Raw genomic sequence first — 26,983 nt, 5'->3', positions numbered from 1 at the left:
GCGCCATTCCCGCGTCTGTTCGCCGCGGTCCATTCAGATCTGCAGTCAGCGGTTATCTTCATGACTTTACGAGCTTCGAGGAGCTTCGAGTTGCCTTGCTATGAAGGGGATTTTTCCAGCGCCATAATCTGTAAAAACAATCGAAAATGATCTACAGAATGATATATCCTCTAGTCTTAAATTTTTTTATGTCCACTGTGGTGTTTGTAGTGGCTTTGAAGTTGATCTCGGGCATGAAATCCCTTTTTGCCAAAGCTGGATTGGCTGGGAAAGACATGAACAAGAAAGACAGCAAGGAGATGATGTAAGTTCGCTCACTTATTTCGTGGAGTTTTGTATTACCATATAGTAATAACGACCCTAAATAACTGAAATCAGTGTGCAGAGGTTTAGAGACTACTATGTAATACGTAAGCTTTTTAATTCTGATTTTTGAATCGTGTGTCATGGTGATTCGCTATTTTGGCCTGAACTCCATGTAATGACCTTAATTGTATTCATACGATTACTCAAAAATTGTATTTTTAAGTATAGTGTGAACATATTGCACTGTCGACATTACTGTTTACTGTTTCAGCCATTTTTATTTGTAGAATTCACGTCATTTATAAAATATTAATTATTTTACGAAGCTGTATTGACCTTTAGCTTGATAATCAAAACAAATCTATTCACATTCATGTGAAATTCGCATCTGAGCCAAATCATTGCTAAGTCTCTTTATCGATTGGTTTTTTTGGTCAGTTCTGGGAATTTGTTAGTCCATAACACTATTCCCATGTTGATGTTTTTATTTGTTCTCGTCAGCTTTCTGTTTGACAACATACTGACATTGCAACAAGAAATTACATGTTGAACAATCAGGGTTGTTCAAAAGACGGATAACGCTATCCAGCAGATAAATCACTATCCAGTGGGTAGTGTGGGTTGCTTTGTCAACACTTATCAATTGGATAGTGATTTATTTGGTGGATAGGGTTATCCAGTTTTCGAACAACCGGGGCCTGGTGTAATCTATTAATTTAGGTGGAATGCACTATATGACGGTCTTTTTCCTGTAGATAGCAACACATTCTGATTCTGTGCAAAGGTGCATTCTGTTCTCATCAAATGCTAAAGGTTTGAAAATTCTAAACCAAACAGCCCAGATCTTGAAACTACAAATGGGTCAACAGGGTCTTTAAAATGGTGTTAATGTTTACAGCAAGAAGCTTGTAGCACGGCCACAATCATATACTGGTACACTATGCACCCAAACTCATGATGTACTTCAGTATGTCTCATGCTTATAAATCCTGTGTAACAATCATAAAATTAATACACAAAGAAAGGTACCGGTATTCATTTCTAAGGAAACTGATGGGCTGCGTCAGCAGTTACATGTAAGTAAAACATTTAACTATTTATCCACTTGAATCTGATATACATGTAAGTATTAAGTTAGTGAAGCTGGCATTTCAAGCAGTAGCCCCTCATCAGAGCAAAGTGCAAGATTGTGGTTTGTATGTGTGTTTATGTTGTGGAGTAGACTACAGGTAGTCCCTCTTTTGCTTAGTCCATCGTGCGTGACGCGAAAGAAAACCGCAAGAAAAAAATGGCCGTGTGATATCCTGGGGACGAGAAATGCGTACTCCTTTTGTATGCTTCTCGCCCCCAGGAGTTCTCACGGCCATTTTTTCTTGTGGCTTTCTTTCATGTCACACACAATGGACCAAGCAAAAGAGGGACTAATTGTAGTTTAGAAGTGGAGCATGGAGTTCTGCTATTAGCAAAACATGGCACCAGGAAATATACATAATATTTATTGTATGAATGAATAAAAGATCCCATGGAGAGCCAAGATACTGAAGCAAAAGATCACTGTTCTCAATTTTAGCGACTTTTAGTCTTCTCTTGATGGAAAGTACAATGTAATACCAAAAAACGATCATGTTTCTCGAGGAGTAGCCAGCTTCAGAGAGATTTTAAAAATGTTCGAAGGACAGTTTAGAGGCATCTTTGTTGCTTTTTTTTTTTTTTTTTTTTTTGCACCCCATACAGTATTATGTGATTGGGCTGTGATAAATTAGAAACAATTTATTAGACCATTAAGTTCATTGCTTGCTACTTGTTAACTTTGTTTCTTTCAGTCCAGAAGGTCTTGGAGTTGTCACTGGAGCAGTATTTCTCATTGCAATGTTTCTGTTTATTCCCTTTCCTTTTCTCACTATATGGTTTGAGAAAGGCGACTATGATTTTCCTCATCACGAAGTAAGTTCAATCTGCTAGTAAAGAATGACATAATCTGAGACCTACAGGTCATAAACTAGGGTTAGGTGTAGGTAAATATGTCTGCATCACACCAAAGTATTTATACTTATGTCAGAGCATATCGCGGAACCTTCTGTAGTGTTAAATGACTCAAAGTATTTCTTCTCCCCAACTGGATGGGACCCTAGTCCACGGGGTGGGAGGGGGAGGTAGAAATATCCCTCTTCACGCTACAGAAACCGGGATAAGCTCCGGCCTGATGGGCCACTTGGTTTTGAGAGTTCTTTATAGCAATGATCCCTTTAGGATTAGAATAGCCCTTACCTTTACCATTGTCACTTCAGGGTACAGAAACGTTTCAGTATGAGTTAATATTGTTTTATACAAGGCTCGACACTAACTTTTCAACTTACTAGCCTAGTGGCTAGTGATAACTTAGATGTTACTAGCCAAAACCTTTTTTTACTAGCCAAGTGTTGTGGTTGGCTACATTATTTCATGAAATTTTCATGACACGTTTATTTCACGATTTGGGGGTGCACATGTTTTTTGACACTTTGACACTTTGCTAAAATTTTGTATTTTGAATCACTTTAACTTCGCATTTTTTAGTAACACAAAATTTATTTCCTTCGCAATGTTACTTAAACATGTCTTTGAATTTAGTAAACTGACTTTATCAAAGGTACAATAATGTCAAAAGTAACAAAAACGCAATAGCGGTACTATATGTCAACAGTAACATAATGTGTTAGGTTTCCGACACTTACTTATTCACGTCACTTTAATTTTGCAATTTCTTTTAAATCATGAAATTCACAAAATTAACGTGCCGCGAAAATTTCAGGTAGGTCCAATTACAATTACTTGCAGGCACAACGCAATTGACTCTCTTTAATACATAACGTTGGTAATTATACTGTACTTAAACTAGTTTCAAAAAAGTTCGAGTTCCTGAAAAGACTTTCAGGAATCTGTTTTTCTCTGAGACTTCCTTGGAAAAATATCAAAACCCCCAAGATGTCACTGTAAAAACTGTGGAGACTTCTTCACAGACAGGTGCCGTAGAAATGTTTCAAAAGCTAAACAACTATCTGAACAATACTGTAAACTGTCTTTGGCAAAATTCGACTGCTAAAAATGGCTGGTTTAAATGTTGAAGGAATAAATCTTTCTTGTCTAATTATTATTTATGTAGTGGTAAGTTTGTAAGTATACATACAACGACAAATCACCCATGTATTGTTATGCTAAATGAAATGTTATCCCATTACAGTTCCACACTATTTTGCACATGAAAAAAATTTTTCAACAAAAAAGAGCATATATGTGTGCTTTCAGAAAATGCTGTCTTGTTTGTCAAATATTTCTTTCAACAAAAGTAACATGTTCAGTTCCCCGTTTTCATACCACCCAACGAGAAGTTGACAAACTTAAATTTGCATACATGCTGAACACCACATGCCCAGTACCATGATAATTTATGTCGACAATGAAATTCTGACCTTGTTTCTGAGAAAAGTGTAAATTTTGTGTTTGTCTTCGTTGGAGGAGACAGAAACTACAGATGTAGTTCACCCAATTTCACTTTGTTGACTAGCCAAAGTGGCTAGTGGAAATCGAAAACCTGCTAGCTAAAACTAAATTTCTACTAGTCTGTGGCTAGTTGGCTACCGTTAGTGTCGAGCCCTATTTATATCTAACGTTAACTTTTTGTTCTGCACACAGTTTGTCATGTTTATAGCTGGCCTGCTGTCAATTTGTTGTATGATTTTCCTTGGCTTTGCCGATGATGTTCTTGATCTCAAGTGGAGAGACAAGCTTCTTCTACCCACAATGGCTTCCCTTCCTCTTCTCGTGGTTTACTTTGTCAATATTGGTGTTACAAACATCATTGTTCCTAAACCGTTTAGGTTTATCCTTGGATTTAGTTTAGATTTAGGTAAGAAAATTAGCTCTTTTAACATCTGTTGAAGTGTCTATTTAAAATGACAAACCTGTGTGCAAAATAATTCCCTCCCCCAGTTTGCATAAGAGGTGAAAAAATAATAATTGGACTTCATTAAATGGGTACAGGGGACAAATCCAGGCAGGTTCAAACTTCGTTTGCTCCCTAAAAGTTGCCATTATTTCCAGATGTTGCCTTCTTGAAGAAATGTGAAAGATTTCATGTACATGTATGATAAATCAAAACTAGCAAGGCAGATGGAGAGTGTGAAAGTTTTTTTGTTTGTTTGTTTGTTTGTGTGTAGTGTTGCTTTGTTATGAAAGAGCATCCTAGTATCAATCAATGTGTCAAAGTTTAGCTAGCCAAGGAGAAACACCCCTCTACTATTAATTTAAACAGCACTAAGAGACAATGAACATCTCTTCTCCCTTTACACTGGAGACCTCCTCCCCCCTCCCCCCAAAGTGATCACATTGTAGTTTTGTTAGTCAAAGCATTGCTTGTACCATGTTTTTATTATTTTATTTTATTTCTATTTCTTTCTTTTCTTTTTCATCAGGAATACTTTATTATGTTTACATGGGGATGTTGGCCGTGTTCTGCACAAATGCAATCAATATTTTGTCAGGGATCAATGGTGTTGAAGCAGGACAGTCATTAATCATTGCCGTCTCTATCCTGGTGTTTAACTTTATTGAGCTGCAAGGAACATGTTGCTGGCAGGCTCATCTATTCTCTGCATACTTCATGATGCCTTTCATTGCAGCATGTTCAGCATTACTCTACTATAACTGGTGAGTTGATTAAACAAATATGTCAGATGCCACAAATTATATTCCTTGACTAAAATTTCTTCAATCCTATTAACAAGATTTTGCATAGATTTTTATGACCATATTCTCCACCTACAGCTTACTTTTACATAGTTTCACTTGAAAAGATATTATAAACACTCAAGACAGTGTTTCAGGTAATTTTATCAAACGCAACCGACAATGTTTCATCACATTTACAAATGCCGAGAAGAGAGTTAAAAATATGATGCGCAGCAGAGTATCTTTGGTGACCTTCAAGATGTTTGGAAATGTATTTTAAAAAAATATTTTCATCTCTCTTCTTTGTGTTTAGAAATCAGATGTAACATTGACTCTCATATTATTTGATCTAAGTACATCCTAACAAGATCACAATTGTATTCTGCAAGTTCCATACCACAACCACATTCCAAACAATGGACAGTGCTTTCCACCAGATACAGTTAACCTCACTTTAGTTGCTAGCGTTTGTTTTCATTATTGTGGGTTTTTTGTCAAGAATAGAATACATGCCCCTGTCCACTAGCGACCATCATCAAATTGTTGTCCTTGCTAATATAAATTGTCCTTCCTTTGTCCTTTTCCTGTAAAAGCTGTGTGTGAAACTCGGACAAAAATAGCTCATTGGCAGGCTCAAAATGTTAGTTTGTAACATGATTGTAGTGAGGCTGACTCTGAAGAGAACTTGTTGGTGACTGACGTTTCGACAAGCTGAGCAGAAGTCATCTTCAGGGTCAAGATGTTAGATTTCAAAATGTTCTTAACCATTATTATAAATATATGGAATCCTTTACAATTAATTTTATTGATCATCTTCTTCTTCTTCAGGTATCCCTCCGAAGTGTTTGTAGGGGACACATTCTGCTACTTTGCAGGCATGACATTTGCAGTGGTTGGGATTTTAGGACACTTCAGTAAAACAATGCTACTGTTCTTTATTCCACAAGTCATCAACTTTATCTACTCCACACCTCAACTATTTCGCTTCATTCCTTGTCCAAGACATCGACTACCAAAGTAAGCTAACTTTATTTAATTTTAAGATCTGTTGTTGTGATAGATAACATCCTCTACCTTACTGCATGGAGAACATTACAGAAATATAAATGTACAGTGTGAGTGAGTGTAGAGATAAATTGAAAAAAAATTAATTTGGCAAAAACAAATGAATTTAAAAAAAAAAATTACCACTTGGGTGAAGAGAGGCAGGATCACGGTAAGCTGTACATGTACTTGGCTCAAGAACACAGTACAGTGTTCCAGGGTAGGACTCAAACTTCAACTTTGGAAAGTTGCTTATTTCGGGATTTGCTAAGAGAAGTGAAATTTTTTGGTACTTCTTTTAAGAGGCAATTATTTTCAGAACTTTATGGTTATTGTAATTAATTGCAGATTTGTTTTTATCTCTTTAGGTTTAACCCAGAAACTGGCTTCATTGGAATGAGTTACACAACATTCAAAACTTCTGACCTCCGTCCACTTGGCAAACTTTTTCTGTCATTGTTCAGTCATCTAAAATTAGTTCATGTGGAAATGGGAGTGGGAGAGGATAAGGAATCAACTCGTGTCAATAACTTAACTTTGCTGAACTTTGTTCTCAAAATACTGGGCCCCTTACATGAAAGAACATTGACTTTGATCATTTTGGGAATACAGGCAAGTTTAAATTTAAACTTGTGTTAATTTAAGTTAACTTAAAAACCAGCTTGCCCTTCAGACAAGCAGCTCACAAAGTTTGCATGCCTGGGGCAAATCTTGGTTTACTTTTTTTATTTGATGGCAGATTGATGATCAATGGGAATTGTGTTTTTTGTCTAAGGAAGTGGAAGTGTAAAATAGTAAGCTTCTTTCGATAATTTTATGTTAAAATTCAGGTTGGTAGCGAGGAGATTAGCAAATGAAATTGAACAGGCATGTTTGTTCAATTCTTTGTTTGTGTCCTTACATGTAGGTCTCACTATAAAGTTGAATTTTAAGATCATCAAGAGTAGCCTATTGTTCTGCAGTCATCAGAGTCAAAGTGTGTGTTTTCTTCAGTATAGTGTGTAGACAACTATGTAAATGTACATTGATAAGATATTGTCATAATAAAGACTTCTGTGTCAAAGCAGCTTGCTCCAAGCTAACAATCTTTTATCTTTTTTGTTTTCAGGTTTGTGGCAGCATGGTAGCCTTCATTATTCGTTATCATCTTGTGAGATTTTTTTATGATGTAGAACAGCACTAGACTACAGAAATGCAATGGCTTTTTACAAACAATTATTGATATAATACTGAAAGCAAACACATGTATACATGTTCTTTTATACATTTTTACAATAATTCTTACTGTCAATTTTTTTTTGTTTGTTTGTTACCAATGAGGGTATCAAGAACAAAAAAATTAATATATTTCATTGAGTACAATTGCATTGTTTTTGAAAGAATTGTCAACTTTTTATGACCTGTACCTTTATGATGTTATGAAAATACTTTCACAACTAAGTGAAGCAAACTGCCTATGAAAGTTTTTGTTCTACCAATATTCAGTAAAAACTGCTGAAAGGGAGAATAATTATTATTGTACACAACATAGAAATCTATGTTTTAGTGAAAATTAACTACTGTTAAAAAAAAGGGCTTTCGGAACTATTGGTCTTTGTAAGATGCTAGGTTTCATCAAAGTTATTGAAAACCATGAAACAAAAAAGTGCTTATTGAACTTTATTTAAACCAGAAGATGAAAGTTAACAAGGCTTGTGTTTGTCAGTAAATTTGTAATGAGGTACATTGTCTGTCATTCTGCAAGTTGTTGTTATGGTGGTTTGGTTTTGTGGTCAATAGGGGTCACTTCACTTTCAAGTGGACAGTGTTATTAATTTTGTAAATTAATGTCAAGTAATATAATTATATACTTTAAGTTAGAATTCAATGAACAGCAATGTTGAATACTGAACATTTAATAACTAGAAAAATAATAAATACATTTTTTTAGCTTTTGTATCTTCTTTATGTTACTTATTTTGATAACCTTTTTTCAATGTTTATTAATTGCTGATTCATATGCTTTGAACATGCATTAGGACTGTCATTAAGTTGTGAGTCACCCATTGTCTTGGTCTTCTCAGCTGTAACAAACTTGGTGCTTCCTGGGTGAATTTTATTCAACACAGGCAAGTTTACCTGTAGCTTCAAGGGATCATCAAGCATATGGCCCATAATAACAGCCCTGTATACGACGAAGGGTAGCCTACAAGCAGGCTCTTCACCCTTGCCCCACAAAGAGCCTGCTTGCAGGCAAGATGAAGGGTGTCTGTTCTGCTATTGTAACTCAGCCAGAAGACCAGGGGAAGGAAGACGAACAAGAATGAAAGGCCATCTTGTGTACCCTTCAGTTCTACTGCATTTTATACACTAACAGATGAGTTAGCTACTACATACAACTATAGTGCCCAACATCGACTAGTTTCACAGTGCATGCTGTGTACTACATTGTTTTATACAAATTATGGTTTAGAACTTACAAACAATTTTCATCTTTAACAGCAACAGTAAGGCATCCATATTTTTTTAACTTTTTTGCCTTGAGTTCTTAAATTACTTTAACTTTAAAATTTGTATTTGTATATATACTGTACTAACAAAACATGGTTGGTTATTAATTAATACTTCTTTGCTTACATAAATTGTTCGGTTTGCTGCGACACTAGACAGTCTTTGAACACACCAGTACCTTGTGTGGTAACCATGGTAACTGCAAAAAGATACTATCTGTCTATGATGTCCTTGAGTTGGGCCTTTATCTTTAGGAAGTGACGTTTGAAATCAAGCCCATCGCCCTGAAAAAATCAGTCAGCATTTAGTGAGCTTGTTACCTAAACTTACATTACAGTTCATAGATATCTCCACTCTAGGAAACAGTCAAACAAGTCAAAGTTATTTACCTTGGATAATCTGAAGTCCACCATGAGAGGACTCATGTCAATAAGGTTCACTTTAATACTCAGTTTATTACGCCGCCTGTCCATGGTGAATATTGTGACCTAAAGAACAATGAAGTTGATTAGTTTATCTTTCTAGTGTTGCACTTGTTGCTAATAATAACACTAACTCCCTTTAGTCTGTCCACAGACAGTTTTTCTCTCCTGTGAATTATTTTTCTTCAAGTTATTTTTCTTTGCTCTGCATTTTGCCTTGTTCAAATCTTGACAAACCCAAGCCCAAACAGAGGGTCTGTGAACAGCAATGCATTTCTTCACAAAACTAATATGAAATTGGTTCACAATTTTGTCATTTCTGTGGGTTTTTTAGACTACTGATTATTACACTTGTAGCAGTCAGGCACCTGGTTTCATCAAATTCATTTGTCTATTGAGCTATCACTAAATTCTAAATCACAATTAGTAACTGTAAATCCTTTAAGCAGGAATTAATTAGCTAAGATGAAAACAAACCTTCCTAAAGTGAATCTTACTTGGCGAGGGGAGTTTACTGTGAAATTATATTTAAGGGTGTCCAAGACTGCTTTCAACTTGTACAGTGTCTTGTCTGCGCTTTTCTTTGTGTGAAAGCGTGTCATTCGCTTGACTAGTCTATGGAATGGATTCTGAAAGGTAAATGTGAAAGTTCAGATTTAAAAAAGTCATTTCCAATTTGAGAGCTTATAAGCTACTGCTTAGGAGTTTTCCTCCCTAGGTGGGATGCTTGTCCATCAGAGTATTACCTCCACCCCCACCACAAAAATTATTTGCTCTTCCAAGTCTGAATGGAGAAGAGCACGTTGAGATTTGAATGTCCTTGCCAAGAACAGAACACAAAGTCCCAGGTAGTTCAAACAAAAATTAATTTTAGTGTATTGTAAACAAAATAACCTCACCTGTGATGCACCAGGTGTAGACTGCATCTGTGTGCTTAGTAGCATGTGATCAGGGTGGACAGGCTGCGAGAAACATAACCCATTCACTGTTCCTTCATCATCCACACCCTCCAAAGCACCACTGTCAATTCCACTGTCCAGCCGCCGAGGTTCTGGCTGAGATGCGGAAATGTGATCCCTAAAACAACACCCAGTGACAGTGAAAGATGCTTAGTACAAATAAGAAATAAAGGAATTATAAAATATATCGGTCAAGGTGTTTTATAAAGCAGAGTAAAGCACTCACCGGTTTCTTCTAGGTTGTACTGGGGAAAGGACATCTGCCTCGGTGCATCTTCTCTTAAATGGCGCTGTTCCAGAGGGTGTGTCTCCTGGTGAACACCCTAAATGGAAACACCATTATTTTTACATCTAGGTATGCGTAATGTACATTGTATATCAGCACAATCAACGTTTTACCAAATGAAATCAATTCATGACTAAATTTTAAATGCTTACCATCTCTTTGACTTCTTGATGATAATGTTCTGGAGACCAAAAAAATCATTTAAAGTTGTTTCAAATAATTTATATTTGCTTCATTGAAAATGTTCTTTAGTACTTAAAAAAAACAATACAAAGTTATGGAACACAATTAAACACAATACCTGCAAAACCATTTTTCTTTCTTTATTTGTTGTATTGTGAGCCTCCGTTTAGCATTTTCAATGAGAAGTTTCTTCATAAATTCTAGAAGATAAAAAGTCATAGCTTAACTGAATATGATTTTCTTAAGCCAGGACTACCACTGGGCTTGATTATGTTTGCAATGCTATACAGACACAAAAGAAAATGAATGCTGCGAAGTGAAATGGATATTTATATTCTTAAAACCCTCATTTATTCCTTTCCCATCCTTCCTACAGAATCACCAAATACCGTAGGTCTGCAGTGCATACATAGGACTACAATTACACACATGGCAATCAACATGCATTGCATGACTGTAATGCCAGGTCATTACCAAGAATTAGAGTCTGAAGTACATGCAAAGGCTACAGCTAGAAAGGCTTATTCATGCATTGTGCCTTCTGCTCTTGTTACTTGCTTATAACTAACACTGGGTAATGATAGTACAGCCTAGTACTACAGATTCAAACTGCTTGTACACTTTTGCCCTCTGCATGCATTGCATACCTGCAATGCTTAAGTATGATTCTAGCTGCTTCATGGACATCATCTGAAAAACAACAGAATCATACATACCTAATGATTGAGAGTCCATCTTGATCCAAGGTGTCCTGTTCACTTTGTTATTGAGCCAATCAAGGTACTCTTTGTTTGTCTTTGTTGGTTCGTCCCACGGAAGTTCTAAGTAATGGTTAAAAACATCAAGTCAAATATTTGCAGATCTACTTATGGCTAACCTACTTTGCAAAGAAAACACTTGCAAATTAAAAACAATCCTGTTTGTGGTCTTTTGAGTTCAGGCACTGTCATTATGTTGTATTCTCAGTCAAAGACAATAATTGCACGTACATCGGATCCAGACCATAGCTGTCCAAAGGGTGGACAATGCTATCCACTGGGGACTGACGGCACCAAATCACCCAACTGTGGATGCATACAAGTCTTAACAAAAAATAAGTACCTGTTCAGTGGAAAGTAATTTTATAAATAATTTTCATATCTTCAAGCTACCATGTAAATGTATGTTGATTATTATAGACAAACTGACTGTTTGCACAAACAACTGTGAAAAAGCAGGAAATGAAGTCATCAATATCTTCATTAGTGAAGATATGGAAAATATGCCATTCAAGTCCAGGATGACGTTTCATACAAATTTTACGAATGGTTTATTTTTCAGTAAAACACTCACGTACTGGTAGGTACTGGTCAACAAATAACAAAATAGGTAATGGTCAACAAAAATACAACTGGAACAGACTAGCTTGCTGCATCCTATCAAGGTGGGGTAGCCTTACCCCTGGATGTATCAAACTACAAAATTAAACTCTCCATTTTATGTACATAAATATCCTAGATGTTTTGCTCCAAACAGTCATCATATATTTACCTCCTGTCAACATTGCAACTAGGACAATACCACAGGACCATATGTCTGCAGGCTCCGCTCTGTATTCACCTTTGGATAGAACCTACAAAGGAACAGAACAAGTATCAAGAAAGTACATATAACATAGAGACGAAAAAAAATTACTCTGTAATTAAGGTTTATGATTATCATAATTTACTGTCATTTGCTTGGCTCTATGAAAAAACACCGAACTGTGAAATGGACACAGCAAACAACTAAAAGTTTTATTGATGTTTTATTATACCTCTGGTGCAACATATGGAGGGGTTCCACAACATTTTCCCAGAGGGCGTTCCTTGCCTTTGTGGCGGAATACAGTTGAAAAGCCAAAATCAGTGATCTTTAAATTATCTACAGTAAACAAGAGAAAGCAATCAACATATAAGTAAATCTACTTCATGACAGTCCATCATATTAAAATAATTCAGATCATTTACACTAAAGGCATTTGCAGTCGAGTGTCAATCGATAACCTCAACCTACCCTTGATCAACACTTGACTGACATCTCAATCAACAGTCAATCAACACTCGATCAACATCTCAATCAAAAATTAATCATTGATTGACACTCAATGGCTTGTCTACGAAAGTAAGTCGACTTTCGACCAACTGTCAACCAAGATGTTGATTGAGTGTTGATTGAGTGTCAACCGAGGTGTTGATCAAGTTTCGATGAAGGGTATCAATCAAGGGTATTGATCAGCACTCAACCACAGATACCTTTAGTACACATGATCTAAAAATAATTCTTGTAAAAATTGCAGCAATTTTAGTGACCTGATGTATTTTTAAAACCATGTATCTTACCATCAGAATCCAAGAGAAGGTTCTCAGGTTTAATGTCTCTGTGGGTCACACCTTGTCTGTGAAGGTACTCCTAAACAAATGGATGCAACAAACTGTCTTATGCACCAGTAAGACAAGTGTCAATGCACACACTAATGCGTGACCATTCAAATAAAAAGCTAATGAGCAGTATCTGAGTGGTACCACTGCCTGCTCAGTATTGTACAAAACTATCTAAATTGGTTAAATTCCCTTACCACTCCATCTATAAGTTGCCTGAAGTAACGCTGTGCCTGGTGCTGCGGCATTCCAACATCGGGTTCTATGGAGGACATTGTTAATGGTATGTTTTGTTACACATTTGAATGTCCCAGCTAGTTGAAGGAGATACCATAGCATACGAGACAATAACAATGGTATATGTTGTTTTAGAGGCATATTTTATAGTGACCCATGTTTGATGCAGTGTTGAGGGAACACAAACTATCAGGAGTTTCATTAAGGTTTTCAGCAACAGGTTTTCACAGTCAGGCAAATGTTTTAAACTGAACTTCTTTATAAGAAAAACTTTCCTCTAGATGGTCAAACCAGGCAGGCAAAATCATCCTCACAGCCGGGCAATTTGCCCAGAGCCCCCCCACTCCCCCACCTAAATGAAACCCCTGATTTATTATTTATGGAAATTATGTGGTCAAGAGGTTTGCAACACTGGGTTTGGTAATCCAGACATTCTGTGTTCCGTCTTACCAGAACCTGTCCTTGGGACTAGGAACAGGGCAGGTCAAAATTGGCACAGTGGATCGTGGACTGCAAATAACAATCAAACACTTCCATTATTCACTATTTCATGCAGTTATGCCCATTCCCCCCCCCCCCCCTCCCCCGCCTCCTTCATCCCTCCAACCCAACCCTTCCCTTCAACGGGTCTCATGTAACAGCAATTTGGGAGAGGGGAGGGTGAGAATTTGAACGACTCAAAATCAAAGGTATGAATACATTTAAATACCTATTCTATCAAACAATTCTCCACCAGCAGCGCACTCTAGAAACAGATACTGTTTCTTTCCTTCAGTTCTCTGTCCATAAAATCGAATAACGTGGACATCTTGAAGCATTCGATGAATGCAAATCTGTAAACAAAAGGGGCTCGTTAAGAAATGTACAGTTTGATCCATCTTTCACAAGCGACCTTCACGCCACTAACCTCCTTTCTGACGTTGTCATAACAATCAGCAGCTTTCTCTAGGTCGATGATCTTTACAGCAATCGCCTGTTGCGTTTCTCTGTTCACTGCTAGCTTCACTCTAGAAATATTTGGAAAACGAAATCGAACTCGTCCAGTCATTCATAACCAAAAGCTTGCATTTGATCACAATCCCAACAGCGTCAAGACAGGAAACACTTACTCGCCATAAGCACCTTCACCAAGGGTCTCTAAAAAGTCCCATCCCTCTACAAACGCAGTCATCGTTGCCAGAAAAAGATCAAAAGTGTTCGTGTTCTCACATGGTCGCAAGTACCGCCATCTTGCCGAACACGAATTTCGCGCGCCCACAAACCATTTAGTCACGTGAGCACACGCCACATATGGTCATGGGACAAAGAAACATGGCGGCTTCCAGTAAGCAAGGTTATTTGCAGTTTCTTGTGATTTTCTTTGCACGGCGTAAAAAATTGTAAGGTTCCCATCTTTCTTTTATTTTCTGATTTTAGAATTTCGTATTGCGCTTGTTCAGCTTGCTGTAACTTCAAACAAGGCTCAGAATTTGTTGCGTGCGAAAGACAAGATCAAAGAAGCGGCGTCGAATGGAGCGAAAATTATCGCGCTTCCGGTAGGTTTTGCTTTCACTTTAGAGAGATTCTATTTCGCATCGAAATTTCGTGTTCTAGTTACATGGCAGATCTATAACAACTTTGTGAGAAATAACGCTAGGTTGTCTGCCAAGTTCAAACTGTTGACGTTGTAATTTGATGCACCTTTCCCTCTCCCCCCCCCCCTCATCCCCTGTAGTCCCCTCCCCACCCCCTCCCACACAGATAGACCTATCCACACCTACCTGGAAAGTGCTCTCTATTGGTAAAAAATTATGAAAATTCACTAACTTACATAATTTTGTTTTTGAGTGCAAATCAAATAATTTTTACCTTACTAGGAATGTTTCAACTCACCCTATGGCACTCAATATTTTGCTGACTATGCAGAGAATATCCCAGGGGAATCAACAAACATGCTGTCATCTGTTGCAAAAGAGACCGAATGTTACATCATTGGAGGGTCCATTCCCGAGAGAAAAAGTGATGGAAAGTTGTACAACACCTCCACCTCATTTGGACCTGATGGCACCATGCTTGCTAAACACAGAAAGGTCAACAATGACAAATGAGTGTTCTTACTATGGGAGCCATGTGAGACATGCAAATCAAGGATCCCTAACCCCAATAAATCGGCTAGCCACAAGCTAAGTTATGCTAACCATAGTGCAATCTAGACTAAACAGGGAGCTAGTTAGGCTGATAGGGGATTTTTTAGGGTAACCCCCACTCCCTATATGCCACAAGGCACGAGGAGAATGGGCAACCAACCACCAAGCAAGCCATGGGAGCCAGTAATACCCCTGGCTCTTAGGCTAACCACAAGCTAACTAAGCTAACTTTTTGTTCTGGAGGGGGAAGCTATTTAGGCTAACCAGGTTCTATTTAGGCCATAACCAGACTGTTATTCAGGCTAACCAAAATGGATTACTGGTACATGTTGGCTCACATGACTCACTGGCTTGCACTTTGTACAGACTGTTACTGTAATAGTCTGCACAAAGTGCAAGCCAGCGAGTCATGTGAGCCAACTTTCAAGCAGTTTAACAACATGGTAGGTTTTTATTTTGCATTTATTTTGTTGTAGGTTCATCTCTTTGATATTGATGTTCCAGGAAAAATTCGCTTTCAAGAATCAGAAGTCCTGAGCAGTGGAAAACAGCTGACAATGATGAACACATGTAAAATAGAAACTTTTTTCCCTTTTTTTTACAATTTGTAATCATCATCAACACATTAACATAGTTATAGTTCATTTTACACATAATACAAAGTAAAAAGTTACATTTCACTGGCAATATACAAGAAAATAATAATGATGATAATAATAATAAAAGCTACTTACATAAATACTTCTTACAAAAGATAACAACAGGATACTATAGCTAAACAATACAAGGGAGTATTCCTATATTAATTAAATTTTTACATTACGTCCATTAAGATAGCTAATTTTGAACAACAGGGAGCAGTTATTTCTGTTTTTTGTTTTTAATTTGTTTTGCTATAAAGAAAACTCTACTTTGTAAGTGGTTTTTATTCTGGCTTTCAATAATTAGAGGATGGTTTTATTTTGTTGTTGTTGTCTTTATCCTGACCTGTAATCATTTTGTCTGAAGTCCTGTTTATTTTTATGGCAGCTTTGTGTAAAATAGGAATTGGAATCTGTTATGACATGAGATTTCCGGAGATGGCTCAAGTTTACACTCAGCAAGGTAAATAAACCCTTATTTTAGTGTCAGGTCTTAATAGTACTAAACATTTTGGTGGTTAATTTACCATTGCAAAGTCCTTAGCAGTTCCTGGAGTGTAGTAGAATGTAAGGAGGTGTGCCTTTTTAACATTAGCCACTCTGATCCTACTGTTTTAGGCTGTAAATTATTATTTTACCCTGGAGCATTTAACATGACGACAGGACCGGCTCACTGGGAACCTCTCATTAGAGCAAGGTACTCTCTTACCTTCACCAAAGCTTTTGATTTTCAATCAAAAGAGAATTGGAAAATCAATGCATACATTCATATATGACTTTATTTCATCTCACATCTATAAAGTAGCCAAGAAGCTTATGTCTAATAACTTTGTTTTGCAATTACTGATATGGTTGGATTTTAAGCATCAGAAATGAATAAAACAGTGTCATCCTTTTCTCTTACAGGGCCTTGGATAATCAGGTTAGGACAATCAACATATCCTTTTCATCCAATAATTATCGGACATAAAATTCCATGTTATATGAACTATATTTACTGCTGCATTGTTAATTCTTGTGTGGTCCTTTGTAGTTGTATGTAGCAGCTGTATCACCAGCCAGAGATGAGAAAGCAACTTATGTAGCCTGGGGACACAGCACTGTCGTCAATCCATGGTATGGACAGTCACACTAAACCTAAGACTTGTACATTATACCACTCTCACACGACCAGAGTACAAATTTAAGGGCTTGGACCATTTATTAGGTCTAATAAGCCAAGGAGTTACAATTGGTAAAATCCAAGACCCCGAGACCCTTGTTGGACAATCGAAGAAAGCGAGAGAGACAAATGAGACATGGAGAGTTGAGATTTTGTGAGTCATTGTGAAAGCTTCTGATTGGATGAAAAGTATCCCAGACTCAAGATTGTCTAGTGACCATTCAAACCATCAGCCTTACTACCAGTGGACACTAGGTGAAATATGTTCCAAGCAACAGCAATGTATTTCATGTGCAATGTATTGTTGTCCCCAGTTGTAGTTAGTTGCACTAGTTACACAATGACAGCTCAATGTGTACTTTCATTATCATGGTCATCACATAAGTTTCAAGTGACAAAAAATTGCCAAGACTGACAACAAAAATTACCCTGCATATATACCAGATGTAAACGACCTGGTACCCACTGATCTTGATGGTAAAGCAAATGATGCCATTAATTCTTCATTGACTTGTTAAGGCAATGACTCTGAACATGACGACAAGAAAAAAATTCTCCATTTTATGCCTCCTGTACCTGTGTAAGGAAAAAAATCAGCTACTCCTACTCCTAGAGCAGGACCACCTGTTTGGCAAGAACCACATCTACAAACTGACCGTGTATAATTTGCAAATGGCAAGTCTGTTAATTTTGTTTCTTGACATGGTGTACCTTCTGCTGGAAAAAATATTGATTGAGACTAGTCCACTCAAGATGGTTAAAGCTCAAATCTTGTATTAAATCATGTCTTGCTTGCTTTTTTTAGGGGTGAGGTGATAGCCAAAGCAGACCACACAGAGCAAACCCTTTATTCAGACATAGGTAAGCTGTTGTGGGACATTATTGTCCTCCTGGGTTGCCTGTGACACTGACTGCTCGTAGTGCTCTACTTACCCCTGGATGGGACGTTCATCCATCACAGGGTTACCCCCAGCATTAATTGACTAGTACCCATTTATACACCTGAGTGGAGAGAAGCACTGTGAGAGTAAAGTGTCTTGCCAAGAACACATCACAGTGTCCTCAGTCAAAGCTTCATTGGGTCACTCAATCTGGAGATGAGTGCACTAACTATGAGGCCTCTGCATCTCCATTATTGCAACTGTCTTAAATTTCTTTCATAGATCTGAGTTATCTGGAAGATGTCCGAGCCCAAATTCCAGTCCAACAGCAGAAGAGGACCGATATGTACAAGTTAGAAATGTTGTCATAAAGTATACATGTACACACCTGTGGACACTGGCACAAGAATATGTGAGGATGAATGTGTGGGAACAGCTACAGCTTAGGTTATGTAAACAGCAAATTCAGGAGTGAAAATTTATTTTTAAAAAACTGCCAGCTGAAAGTAACTTTGGATGTTCTTAATCTCTCGTCTTCATATTTTATTTCAAAGGGACCACTAGGAAATTTAAAAGGAATTAGATTAACAAGCAGGATGTAAAAATATTGATACTGGGAAATCCAAATTGAGCCTCCTTTACTCATTAAACAAGCTCTTTAATTAAACGGCAAAACAACGAATTTATAGGAAGCTGAACTAAATTAATACTAATTATCTAGATTAAGGAAAGATTGAAAACAAGTTAGAAATTAGTTTTTGAAAACTTAAACTGGCTGAAAAAATCCAGATTTATCTGTAGTAGTATGTAGGTAGGATTTGTAATACTCGGTGGATTGGAGGATTAGTTTTAGAATAAATTAAACTGATTGATTGAATTGACAATTAACTGAAAACACCTTGCTCGTTATCAACAGAGTGTCTTTGAGGCTCATCAGATTTAGAAAACTCTAAGGGCCTGTCGCAAGTAATATTTTCACACTCAATATTTCCTAGTGCTCTGAACAACAAAATGTGCCTGGAAACTATTTCTTAACATCCTGCAAAGTACACCGTGAGAAGTAAGAAATGTGAACGAAAGTGCTCGTTAGTATTAAAAGATCAAAATAGAGAAGATAACAAAATTAATTTTGGTGTGGATACTGATAATTTAGTCCAATGAAAATACCCTGTAGTAAGTAATATAAATATTAAATTTCCTTTTCCTGCTTTTTGGAGGTGAGAAAGTTCTGTTGAGAATAGCACAGGTATGCCATCCTCTGCATTAATGACTGGCCGTAAATGCCTCTTCAGAACAGCAGGGTTATAACCGTACATGAATAAAAATACAAACAATACTCTAACTGCCTATATCCAGTATCTTTCAAAACATTGTTCACTTAAAAAAGTCTCAAATAAATTTAATAATAGTTTAACAAAGCTAATTGCCATCCCGTTCTATGATAGCGATCGGAAATTAGGAGAGCCCAAGCGTATGCCACGCGTTGTGGCGTTTTCCCGCCATAATAAAACCCATCCATTAAAAGTTCTATTTGCTTTCCGCCAAAATGAGACGCGTACAACACATCTTGCAGTTGTTTCCCGCCATTTATATGTGACGCGCGTGTCAAAGTTTACAGTTGTGTCCCTCCGAAACTTCCGCATGGGATCAAACTGTTGTGTAATGATTTCTTATGTGTATCGTAAATGTTTTTCTGGTGAAGTCAACTCACTCACGGGATATTTCTCTGTAAAAGAACTTGGAATAAAAAAATTACTGAACACATTGAAGGTTATTTAGTAAAACGCAATATAAAGACTACGTCGGCTTTTTCATCCTTTTGTTATCTTTTGGAAAACTAAAACTCTTGCTGGTTTGCGCTTTTGTGATTCAACGTATCAGGTCATGATGAAGCCTTGTAATATATCAAACACGAAAGACCGTGTTTGACCACATTTCAAAACACCGAGAAGAGAGTTGAAAGTACGGCGCGTAGCGGAGTATTTTTGACGAACTTCGAGATGTTTGGAAATGTAGTTAAACACTGTCTTGAGTGTTTGATGTATCTTGTGAATGCAAACAAAAAAAGCTTAAAGTGGGTCGTGTTTTAGTACAGTTTGATCATTCCCAATAATCTGTGGACGAGATATCAGAGGTTATCTCTATTTGTTGAAACTCCTGAGCAAACGTCAACATAAACAGAAGCATTCCTCCGCACATGCTCCATTCGGCCACGCTGGATATCACATGGTACAAATATCCGGGATCTTGAGGACTCCACTTGAGTTTGGCAAGGAAGTGATATCGAGGCCGAACTCGGTCCCATTCCATATTAGCTTTGCCCTGACACGCGCCAAAGATCATGACGCAGAAAGTTATTATGAGAGAGAGCGTGGCTCTTGAATGGCACACCGCTGAACTATTGATGACACCGTGGTCTCGAAGCTTGTAAGACATTGCACATTGTAACCAACAGTATGAAAGACCGCTGATAAATGCTGTCATGGCACCGACGTCGTGGACTGACCAGTTCTGTAAATATATACAAACTCTTGTCACAACTCGATTTCAAGGGACTATATGAAGCCATAATGGCTAAAGTGAAACATTTGATCCAAACTACCTCCCCTTTGTGTTCTTGAGCTGGACAATATGCGCTCACAGTGCCCCTGTTCTCTATCAAACACTAACAGATACAGATTTTCTCAAAAGGGAAGAAAGGCCTTTTCTTGCCTATAAAAAGGATTCATACTCCAATAAGAAAGAGTTTGTCTTTTTCAAAAAATAAAAAAAGAGGAGAGGCCAACCCCCAAAGCCCCTCTCTCAAGAGTGTTGCAACCGGCCCCACCCCCATTTATGGGTTGCCAGTCCACCAAATCATTAGCCTCACCCCGACCGACATTTTGGCCAGTTTGCCGCACTATTCTCTGGTACCCGTTGATACTCCTGGAAGCGGAGACACCGTGAGAGCAAGCCTGTGTCTTGACTAGGAAGACAATACAATCTCCCCTCTCTCCCAACCCCAACTAAAGGCTAGAATTCAGTTGATCCGGCGAAATCCACAGCAGTAGCGATTAGGTCTGACACAGCGTCGTTCATGTAGGATTAGATAGCTAGGGCTTGATATCAGTAATTATAATCCATCAAAAAGTTTCGCTTGCGTGGGATTGGTCCAAACGCGTCACGTGACTGAATATGTCCCAGCTAAATCTGGGGCATATCCGAGTGTTATTCCCCAATTTTCAAAACTGCACGTGTTGTAAAAAATATTTGAAGGATAAACACTGCACAATGGCGCGAAAATAAAATATGTGCGGATATTTGTCCTTGGACATTATCTGTTCTATAAAGCTCATAGTTTTCCTCGAGCCACGCTCTCAGAAAACTGTTCGCTTCTCGGAACAGACAACGTCCGCGGACAAATATCCGCCCATATTTCCGCGCCAAATAGAGGCTACTGTTTACTTATTACCTGTTCATGTTTCAATACAATCCGTAACATGATATCTGGTAAAATGAATTTCTTTAAAAAAAAAAATAGCCCAACCAAAAGACCTCTAAACACTAATCAAAATAATATTCAAACATCCTGTCACACAAGTCAATAAGAAGCCTCTCTGTAAAATAATAAAAGTTTCTTGGCATACCTTTTCAATTTCAAAGTTGGCCACGAAAGTCATTCCGACACCCGCTAAAATGGCGACTACAAATGCCAATTTGTTAAGGCGATTGAGCTTCACGTGTTCCTCTCTACACTGCTCAGCCACAAGTTTATACTGCATAAAACGAACGAACGCGTTGGAGATGAATAGAAAGGCCGTTAAATTAGCTAACTCCCTGAAAACGTATTTCTCCGGATACAAAACTCCAGTTTCGCTGATCGCTGGAAGGAACGGGTAGATGTGTCCATGTGAGAGAGCTACACAATACGAAGAGATCACAGTAACGGCACTACAGATGATCAACAGAATACAAAGCCAGCCTAAACCACAACGCGGCCATTTCCATGGCATAACTTGAATTTCTTGACCAATAGTTTTCGCTGAAAGCGCTAATCCTTGATTTGTTTGTGATTTTTAACTGCGAAATCTCCGTGAGCTTTGCCAGTCGCTATCAACGAATGAACTGTCGCGCTATATTGAAGAGAGCCGGAAGTTGCTTCGAAGGTGATCTTTCACAACAGCGTACTCCGTAAAGATGATGTACATTCACGTTTTTCTGTAGTGTGTACACAAATAACATTTTGCCGCTATTGTGTGGCAAGTCCTCATAATCGTTATGACCAAACTGTTCACTTCAAATTAAACCAATACAAGTCAGGAGCGAAACGTTTCCCTCAGGTACCGGCAAAAAGGTCTTGACTTCAAACAGAAAAAGAGGCCGTTTTTTCTTATAGTTTCTGCGGCTTTTGACGCTAAATAATAAAGAAGAATACTTCTTCATAAGAATAAGCGTTATTATGATTCTGAATAAGTGAGATCACGGGCAAATATTACAGCTTAAACACACATGGCACCCGTTTAAAAAGTATTCATGCGTACAACAATCTTGTTGTTGCATGATAGGTTTTCTCACTCAGATATCTTTCTTTTCTTAAGTAATTTACAGATAGCTATCGTCTGATTAAATGTCAGGTATGCTAAAATGTTCTTTTTCCTCTTCTTTTGGGTAACGGTTCCGGTTTTCGCGTGAAAACAATGGATGCTTCGCCATGCATTTAGTGCGGCCTTGACGAAGACCTGCTTTCTGGTCAGCAGACTTTACAGTGTTGTCATGCACTTTACAGCAGTGATTGCGGTCGGTAGACGTTTTTATGTCGTTCCCGGAGTCCTTAATTACGGGGTCGGCAAAGAGAGAAATCTACCGTACTCGTAACGACATTTTATCGCGACGAGAATGGAATTAACTGAGTTTTCAGTTTTCCTTCATCAGCATTTCTCAACGACAAAGACAAACACCAACCAGAATAATCTAGCATCGCGAAACTCATTATCTAGGTTTTTAAATATTGCTGAATTCACAAGCTGGTAACATCGCTGAGGCACGGTGGAAAGATTTATTGTACAACGTGACGGTGTTCTAGCCAATCACGGCAAAGAATCTGTTTTCTCAGCCAATCAGCTGCATGCAAATGCTGGTCACGTGATTTGATTCGCGTTCCTGGCCACGTTTATCCCGCGCTTGTTAGCGGTTACATGGTTTTGATTCAAGTTCTTATTGTTTTGTTTAATGCGCTACTTGCGGCTGTAGTGAATAATTTTAGACCTGCTTACCACACCGTGATAAATTGTCAATGAAAGGAAAAACAAATATCGGAACCTACAGAAGTGACTTTAATTAATCTTTGCTATTTGGACAGTTTCCTTCGCCGAACATTTTAATTTGTCGCTCAGCACATGTGCACTTTTCACAGTGAAGAATTCCCGTGTTAAATCTGTGTTCTTTATTTGGGAAATGGAGACGAATTAACATTCACAACGGCGTGGCAAAAAAGCAAGCAAACCCCATGGAAACATAAAATCTTTTATTGCTATTTGGAAACAGAGATTAAATCTGCATAAATTAGCTTAACCGCCGGACAAGTTTCTAAAGGCTGCTGCTGTAGGAATATTTCTATCTAATTCTTCCTGTACGGCGGTTTTCATTTGATTTTATCGCCTGGCATCAGTAAATTTTCGAGAAAAAAAAGACGTCTCGTCTACAAAAGCACTCTAACATTTTCTTCACCGAGTTGGACTCATTGACCTAAAGGTAAGATAATATGGAATAAGCCATCGCCGCAAATAGATCCAATTTTGATCCGATAACTTTGTTTTTCCTTCTTTTCTTGCGAATCACCGTCACGTAGATATTTGTTCTAAGTGCGTGGTATCGGCAAGGAAAAAGTAACTTCCCTTAAGGTGTTTTTTTCTCGAGAAAAGTAACAGCTTTAGATTCAATTCGTCCTCGCGACAGCCGTCAGTCTCGATTTGAACTGAGCAAATATGGTTGAGAAGTTTTACCACAGGAGGTCGGTAAAGAGTATTCCTTCTCTTAGAATCATATTATTTCATTCACGCTGTACATTTTCAAGCTTTTAAGTAAACAAGAAAAGGATGGCACGGCCGGTAAATTGCGAGCAATTAGTTTATTGCGAGTTGCGAGCAATTCTATTGAAAAGCAATATATTTCTGTAGGTATTTTTTTGTTCCGAGTGAAGATTGTCTGTGATGGAAGATCCTGTTTGAGAGCACGCTTCCATTTTTTAAGTATAGCCGATAGTGAACCATGTAGCTTTTTAAAAGAAGCCTAGAGACCAGTCTTCAAACGGAACTTGTTTTAACATTTAAAAATGTAAGCAATCCATTGTTTTCATCTAATAAACTTTCGCACTCTTTCCAGTGTACTTATAATACGCTAATTGTTTCATAAAATTACATTCTCAATACGGGTTCTACTGCCCGAAATTTGACTCTGGCCGCCCGCCCAGGCGTTTATAAGAACGCGGTCAGCGTAAAACGCTGGTACAGTTTATTTTGTCTAGATCTAAAAATTTTGCGTCATTATCAAGGTCGAAATTATCTTAGGGAATTATCATCCATTGATATTCTATGCCTTTCTTCCTACTTTAAACCCAAGCAGCTTGTAATGTTTTACATATTGTGTCAAATTCTGGCAAATCTTATATTCCTCTTTCTTTTGGCCCCATAAGCGAATCTCTTTCTATCATGGTCATATCTATATAATACTGAAAGCAGAGTATGTATACACGCGCTTACAAAGACAAGTTTCCAAAGCCCTAAGGTCTTGACAATTGTTATTTTATCGTACAGTGAGAGTTCTCTCAGAGACCATGCATTGAAGAGGTTTTGAACTTTACTCATTATCTTGAGAAATTTTCCCATTCACAAAGTGTTGAATGGTAGCAAAATGATAACTGCATTGAAGTTCGAATGGTGTATCACCCTTGTTTACATTTTTTCCAAGCCCCATGGCACTTTGCTTCAGTTACTGCAGTCTTTTAACAGATCTAATAAATCTGGCAGCTTCCCAAGCCGTGAATACCTCCTTACATAATTTTAGACTGGTTGTCATTTGAGTGTGGAAAAGTAATTGGTTTTGCACTTACTACGCTTCACGATTGGCTCAAACCACTAGCGCCAATTTTTCATCCAATCAGAAGGAAAACCAAAGCCAACCGTGACTCGTTCGCACGCGTTTTCCCGCGTAATTCAATCCAAGTCTTATTGACTCACTGTATTGTCTATGTCCTTTGTGATTGGCTAGAGCGATGACTTTGGTTTTGGTTTTACGACACTCAATTGAAAACTACTCTATTTCTTTGTCAAAGACCTCAATTCCTTTCATATCTGGCACAAGCTCTCATAGGCGTTCGAGTTGAGGAGGGCGAGGAGGGCTGCAGCCCCCCCCCCCCCCCCCGCCACGGAAATTATGGGTAAGAAGGGTAAGATGCTTCCAACATTGGGGGCCAGATCATTTTCGGCAGCAGCTCCGAAACTCTGGAATGGCCTACCTGAAGAGCTTTGTCAAGCAACATCACTTGACAGTTTTAAATCTCGACTTAAGACATCTTTTTTAAGAAGTATTTTTATAATTTATAATTTTATTTTATTTTTATGGTGATTGTAAAGCGCTATTGATCAGAATATGTAAATATGCGCTATATAAATTGGTAAATTATTATTATTATTATTATTATTATTATTATTATTATTATTTCGGGCAAAACGCTCATGATTCGGGCAACGACACTTGAGAGAAAACATCAGCGTCAAAATAAAGCTATTGGCGTGATTTCCAAAACTAGTAAAAAAACGTTTCTTCTTTTTTATTAATCTCTTTGTGATTAGACGCCCTATTGGGAGTCTGTAGGCCGTCAAGTGACCTGAGGATTTTTAGTAGCTACAAGTCGTTTAAATGTGTATCGTGGAAATCCACAGTAAGGATATTATTTCCTTTCCCAATTTTCTATCGACAAAACAAGGACACGAATCTAAGCGAACGAAGACCAAGCTAAGACTTTTGTTTTTGTGGAAGCCCTAAAAAGAGCCGTTTGGAATGTCTTAACCACGGAGTGTTTTAATTTCTTTCTTGAATTTTTCTTTGGAGGTGTTTCTCTAGTACGTCCATGTTGTTTACCATAATATTGACGTGGTTTCTGAATTCATGGAAGGCTTGAATTCATGGATGCCTCATGTTGTTCTTTGAACGTCTCGAGTATGTCGAGACGCTCGTCTCGAATATAGGATAGCTTCTGTAACGGTCGTCCAAACTGTGCATCTTGAAACACAAATGTCTCTGTTGCTGATCAGCCGATCTCTGAACGAACGCCTTGAAAGGAAGAACTTTTTCTTTTAATAAGTTTTCGATTTTACTCGATTGAGACTGTTCATAGAGGTCATTGAGTACGCAAGCTTTCAATATAACTATCTTTGTGAACGTTTTTGTTTTTCACGCAATTTATTTGAGTGCGTTTGCATCCCGATTTCAACACTCACACATTCGGGCGTTGCTTAATTTTTTCGGGCAAGAAAGTCCCTCCCCCTCCCCCCCCCACCAAGTCCGAAGGTGCCCGTACGCTTATGCAAGCTCTCATTGAACAAGGCAGTTATTCTACAACTAAAATGAACAGTAAGCGTTCTTGGGAAATAACATGCCCACTTCTCGAACGAAATGCCATGCTTCGGAAAAAGTCTTTGCTCCCAGTTTGATGACTGATCGAGGATTTCGGTACTTTTCAGCTTAATTTTATGATGGTGTCACACGTGGTGTTAAGATTAAAGAGAATTTGACCCATAAACCCATCCACAAATCTAGCCATCCTTACACTTGATTTTGAACGGGTTTATGCCCAACTTTGACGTTACGAGATGTTGTCACCTAAAAGTGGTATTAGTCATGGTAGTCTGCAAACCACATTTTTTGACTTCTCTCGTACTTGGTATTTTCATAAACAGGCTAGTGATTGAAAAACTCAAGAAAACAATCATCGCAATAAGATGAGATGGATTGTTAAGGTACGTAAGCAATACTACTGACAAGCACCGAAATATTTTTGTCTGCTTATTCTGCGGTTTCCTCAGTCATCAAACTTATGTGTTTGCTTCATTCCTTCTAGTTAAAGTTGTTTCTTACCGATTCAAGAGGCAAGACTTCATCTT

General features: G+C 37.9%; 4 protein-coding genes across 5 annotated transcripts; 2 read left to right on the top strand and 2 right to left on the bottom strand.

The window, feature by feature from the left end:
* The first annotated feature begins 64 nt into the window (after positions 1 to 64).
* LOC145492940 (UDP-N-acetylglucosamine--dolichyl-phosphate N-acetylglucosaminephosphotransferase-like) lies at positions 65 to 7,893 on the top strand. The gene is made up of 7 exons (XM_081472317.1): positions 65 to 304; positions 2,130 to 2,250; positions 3,979 to 4,192; positions 4,758 to 4,992; positions 5,842 to 6,030; positions 6,426 to 6,669; positions 7,166 to 7,893. Exons 1-7 carry the CDS (start codon positions 147 to 149, stop codon positions 7,238 to 7,240), a joined length of 1,236 nt encoding a protein of 411 aa, XP_081328443.1. The 5' UTR covers positions 65 to 146; the 3' UTR covers positions 7,241 to 7,893.
* A 43-nt stretch (positions 7,894 to 7,936) lies between these two features.
* On the bottom strand, positions 7,937 to 14,254 carry LOC145492939 (serine/threonine-protein kinase Chk1-like). The gene is made up of 15 exons (XM_081472315.1): positions 14,143 to 14,254; positions 13,941 to 14,040; positions 13,743 to 13,866; positions 12,994 to 13,058; positions 12,758 to 12,827; positions 12,193 to 12,299; positions 11,928 to 12,009; positions 11,114 to 11,218; positions 10,516 to 10,597; positions 10,367 to 10,395; positions 10,155 to 10,251; positions 9,869 to 10,046; positions 9,467 to 9,598; positions 8,937 to 9,035; positions 7,937 to 8,831 (listed from the first exon to the last, which is right to left on the bottom strand). The coding sequence occupies exons 1-15, from the start codon at positions 14,202 to 14,204 to the stop codon at positions 8,760 to 8,762; spliced, it is 1,404 nt and encodes a 467-aa protein (XP_081328441.1). The 5' UTR covers positions 14,205 to 14,254; the 3' UTR covers positions 7,937 to 8,759.
* Positions 14,255 to 14,323: 69 nt separating this feature from the next.
* On the top strand, positions 14,324 to 19,260 carry LOC145492941 (omega-amidase NIT2-like). 2 transcript variants are annotated; one of them, XM_081472318.1, is made up of 10 exons: positions 14,324 to 14,366; positions 14,450 to 14,568; positions 14,890 to 15,102; positions 15,636 to 15,729; positions 16,189 to 16,263; positions 16,419 to 16,497; positions 16,707 to 16,722; positions 16,834 to 16,916; positions 17,768 to 17,823; positions 18,126 to 19,260. In XM_081472318.1, exons 1-10 carry the CDS (start codon positions 14,324 to 14,326, stop codon positions 18,212 to 18,214), a joined length of 867 nt encoding a protein of 288 aa, XP_081328444.1. In that variant the 3' UTR covers positions 18,215 to 19,260. The 2 variants fall into 2 exon arrangements, with proteins under 2 accessions (XP_081328444.1, XP_081328445.1); XM_081472319.1 differs by having other exon boundaries at positions 14,324 to 14,357; positions 18,126 to 19,257.
* Positions 19,261 to 19,683: 423 nt separating this feature from the next.
* Positions 19,684 to 22,524, bottom strand: LOC145492942 (DNA damage-regulated autophagy modulator protein 1-like). Its single transcript, XM_081472320.1, has 2 exons — positions 21,470 to 22,524; positions 19,684 to 20,354 (listed from the first exon to the last, which is right to left on the bottom strand). The coding sequence occupies exons 1-2, from the start codon at positions 21,833 to 21,835 to the stop codon at positions 19,944 to 19,946; spliced, it is 777 nt and encodes a 258-aa protein (XP_081328446.1). The 5' UTR covers positions 21,836 to 22,524; the 3' UTR covers positions 19,684 to 19,943.
* Between the last annotated feature and the right edge of the window lie 4,459 nt (positions 22,525 to 26,983).

Source organism: Orbicella franksi, chromosome 7, assembly GCF_964199315.1.
Source record: "Orbicella franksi chromosome 7, jaOrbFran1.1, whole genome shotgun sequence".
Taxonomy (NCBI): domain Eukaryota; kingdom Metazoa; phylum Cnidaria; class Anthozoa; order Scleractinia; family Merulinidae; genus Orbicella; species Orbicella franksi.
The sequence above is the reverse complement of the archived record's forward strand: the minus strand, read 5'-3'. Positions and strand labels throughout refer to the sequence as shown.

What these genes read in the sequence shown, in the direction of transcription:
- LOC145492940 (XM_081472317.1), top strand. Translation starts at nt 147, where the DNA reads ATGATCTACAGAATGATATATCCTCTAGTCTTAAATTTTTTTATGTCC. An exon ending in GCATTACTCTACTATAACTG is followed by an intron (nt 4,993 to 5,841) that starts GTGAGTTGATTA and finishes CTTCTTCTTCAG; the next exon opens with GTATCCCTCCGAAGTGTTTG. An exon ending in TGATCATTTTGGGAATACAG is followed by an intron (nt 6,670 to 7,165) that starts GCAAGTTTAAAT and finishes TTTTGTTTTCAG; the next exon opens with GTTTGTGGCAGCATGGTAGC.
- LOC145492939 (XM_081472315.1), bottom strand. Translation starts at nt 14,204, where the DNA reads ATGACTGCGTTTGTAGAGGGATGGGACTTTTTAGAGACCCTTGGTGAA. An exon ending in ATGACAACGTCAGAAAGGAG is followed by an intron (nt 13,867 to 13,940) that starts GTTAGTGGCGTG and finishes TTTTGTTTACAG; the next exon opens with ATTTGCATTCATCGAATGCT. An exon ending in GGCAACTTATAGATGGAGTG is followed by an intron (nt 12,828 to 12,993) that starts GTAAGGGAATTT and finishes CCATTTGTTTAG; the next exon opens with GAGTACCTTCACAGACAAGG.
- LOC145492942 (XM_081472320.1), bottom strand. Translation starts at nt 21,835, where the DNA reads ATGCCATGGAAATGGCCGCGTTGTGGTTTAGGCTGGCTTTGTATTCTG. An exon ending in CCAACTTTGAAATTGAAAAG is followed by an intron (nt 20,355 to 21,469) that starts GTATGCCAAGAA and finishes ATATATTTACAG; the next exon opens with AACTGGTCAGTCCACGACGT.
- LOC145492941 (XM_081472318.1), top strand. Translation starts at nt 14,324, where the DNA reads ATGGTCATGGGACAAAGAAACATGGCGGCTTCCAGTAAGCAAG. An exon ending in CGAAAATTATCGCGCTTCCG is followed by an intron (nt 14,569 to 14,889) that starts GTAGGTTTTGCT and finishes TTACCTTACTAG; the next exon opens with GAATGTTTCAACTCACCCTA. An exon ending in AGCACTGTCGTCAATCCATG is followed by an intron (nt 16,917 to 17,767) that starts GTATGGACAGTC and finishes TGCTTTTTTTAG; the next exon opens with GGGTGAGGTGATAGCCAAAG.